The following is a 3,222-nucleotide window of genomic DNA, read 5'->3' on the forward strand; positions in this document are numbered from 1 at the left end:
ATAAATATTAGATTAAGATAAGGAAATTTAAAAAATATAGCTAAAGGGCTTTTCCATAGTTGTTTCGATGATATAGAATGGGAAAATACAGGTGAAAACTATGATTTAAAAAGTCTACTGATACGCTTTTTTTTACTTCTTCAGAAGAAATTCAAACACAGCTAGATGTCTTTCCCTCTCCCCGTGGGATATAAGTTTAGCATTTCAAAGGTCCAGCGTTGGTAATTTCATTATTTTTTCATTCGAAGGTACTGTGTTTATAATGTCAGAATATTGAATTCACAGTAAATTTCCTGTTACATATGCATCCTTCATAAGCACAGCACTGATCTATTCATGTAGCTGATATTACAAAAACGTCTAAGTCATCATAAAAATTAAGTGGCCGTACAGAAGCTATAAAGCAGCAATTCCAGCTCCGAGGAGGGACATCGAATGAGTCCCCCGCACCACTGCCCAGTTTCCAACCTCTCCCAAGAACCCCGGTCGTCACGCACTATTCAACGGCACTTTTGTTTTCCCCAAGACCGCATCTTTGCTCACCCCGTTTCTTCCACCTGGAATGTTCTCACCTCTGAGTGGCAAAATATTCTGTACCCTTCAGGCCCGATACAAAAATGAACTCATTTTTGTGAAATACAAAACCTATATATGATTAGCATAAAAGTTAAACAATTAAAAATACCTAAGACAAAATTAATACGTACCTTTGTCCCCTCTGATCCCACAATTTGGAGTAACCGCTGTAAAACTAAACGCTGCTGACTTCAGAAAGATTTCGCCAATTCCCAAGCGTATGCCGCCTTCTTACACCTCGTCGTAACCCTCTCCTTGTGTCTGCTTTCACATTGTAATTATTGGTGTCTACTGTTTTGTTATCCTTATAATTTATTTGAGAACAAGGGCTGGTATTTTTTAAACGTACTGGTATAGGATATATTTTCCATATAAGTGGAGTGAGTATAACATAACAGATTCTCAATAAATATTTGTTGAATTAATGAATTATTAGATACGTTCATTTAATGTTCAGAGCACTATTATGTCCATGAAAATTTAAATTGCTCCCAGGAAAAATGATTCACCTACCATCACATCGGGGAAAAGGGTGGTTCCAGTTCCTGTTGATGCCGTGCTGGCAGGTGAGGACGGCCTGGCCGATGAGAACGTACCCAGGGTAGCACTGGAAGGAGACGGACTGCCCCACGCTGTAGTCTGAGTTGATCATGTACCCGTTCTGAAACGGGGGCGGGTCTGGGCAGTTCTGCAGTTCATAGGCTGAAATAAACATCCAGACGACAGGTTAAACCAGTTTGGAATGCAGAGAAGGAATGTGATCACATGCAGCTTCTTAAGATTAAGTTTTTGGATGTAAGTTGTAAAAAATGTCTTTTCCAAGTTCTCAGTTTCCATCTACACTGAGCAAAACAATCACGATTATTAGTGGTAGAATTATAACCATGTGCATTTAATGAACACTTACTATATACTTTAGAAGGGGAGGGAGGTGACATCTAACGTGAAAGTCCCTCCTAGGTGCCCTCTCTCCCCGTCCCCGCCCACAGCCGGGATCACCACCGCCTGGGGTAGACGTCACTGTGACGTGGAAAGGGAAAGCTTTTAACACATAATTGTTTTCTGCATAAAAATGCAAATTGATTTAACATCCACTTGTGAAGACTGACGCTTTAAGATTTAGAATTCTTGTATTAATCGTGTGTATTAATTCTCATATTAGTTGTATTAATTGATTTTTAATAAAGACACCCAGAGGTTATTCAAAGTATCTATGTTTTCTTCTGAAGTCTGCAGGGCTGGACCTTTGAAGACAGTTTTTCAGGAAACTTCCCCTCTGTAGCAGCCAGAAATCTGAAATGACGAGCCGCGGTGCATTAATCAAATGCATTTGCGGTGAGGGTGCTGGGGGCCAGCAGAGTTTGCCGCTCTCTCTAGGGAAGGCGTAACCGCTGCGGAACTGTGCGTTAATACGTACCCGGACAGCCCACCATCTTCATAAACGAGAGTTGTCGTATTTAACCTTTCACAGGTAAAGTGCTTTTTGTTTTAAATAATACCATCTCCTTAATTTTTTAATGTAGAGAGAATATTAATGACACATAGGATGGTGCTTAGAAAATCCTTTATATAGTCCCTCTGCTAGCTGATAATATTTACATTATGATATAATTTTATATGTATTTTTGATACAGTTTAAAGGTGATGCCATCTTTATTCTCTTTGTGACGTTACTAGTAAGAAGAGAAATGGTCAAAATGTGTGATCAGTGAAGAACCTGGCCCTGCCCAACGAGAGGTCCGGCCTGTGCCCTCACTCCTGGGAAACGATGGTGGCGCACCCGGCAGGCACGACTCTGCGGAGTGCGGAGCTGCTCCCAGCCAGGGACGCTGGGGCGGGGGTGGCTACACCAGGAAGACCACCGTGTGCATCCGGCCGGGGCGTCTGCGGCGCAGCAGTCTGCCTGGAGGCTGGAGTCGGCCCTGTGGACAGGCGTCGGTGGTGCCTACGTAGCAGAGCCCGGCAAAAACTGCCGGCGCTGAGTCTCAGGAAGGATCCCCAGTTCACAGCCCTCCTGAGAGAGTGACGCACCTGCTAGACGACCCCACGCGTCGTTTTCCTTGGATGTTTTTAACACACCCCTTCCCCGTTGAAAACCGTGACAATGCATAGAGTAGCTTCTAGCGAGTTCTGTGGGCTCCTTTAATCAAGTATGGAGCCCCAGCTGATCTTGGGAGTCTGAAAGACACCAGCCTCCCGGTGTGGCTAACTCTGCACAGTAGTACGAGACATGATGGAATTAGGAACGATAGCATCGCCTTTAAACGATATCCAGAAAGATATATTTTGTTATTTTCATGCTGACAGAGTAATTCCGAGCCAGAGCAGAGCAGTTACTTCCATGTTGAAAAACTAAGCTTGCAAAAGCAATGACATCAAGTTAAATATTTAATTCCATTTTTTTTTTAAATATCCAGCCAAGGAGTCTAACATTTACATATGAGTTTATAAGAATTCAGGCTAAAATTGCAAATAAGAAGAGGTTGCAATCCTGACAAATTCAAAGTAATTTATACATATATATGAGATTTTAAAATGAAGAGTAGATTTAAGGTATTTTTTTTTAAATGTAATGAAAAATACCCCAGATACGTTACTGCTATCCTTGGTTGTACAAAATTAATTTTTTAAATGCTATTTTATATG

General features: G+C 41.7%; 1 protein-coding gene across 1 annotated transcript in view; it reads right to left on the reverse strand.

Moving 5' to 3' along the window:
• Positions 1–3,222, reverse strand: part of CSMD1 (CUB and Sushi multiple domains 1) — a 1,519,798-nt gene that overhangs the window by 103,395 nt on the left and 1,413,181 nt on the right. Inside the window, 1 exon segment of the mRNA XM_012645868.1 lies at positions 1,090–1,278. Within this exon segment, the coding sequence (XP_012501322.1) occupies positions 1,090–1,278 (189 nt within the window).

The sequence above is a fragment of the Propithecus coquereli genome, unplaced genomic scaffold, assembly GCF_000956105.1.
Source record: "Propithecus coquereli isolate 6110/MARCELLA unplaced genomic scaffold, Pcoq_1.0 Scaffold238, whole genome shotgun sequence".
Taxonomy (NCBI): Eukaryota; Metazoa; Chordata; class Mammalia; order Primates; family Indriidae; genus Propithecus; species Propithecus coquereli.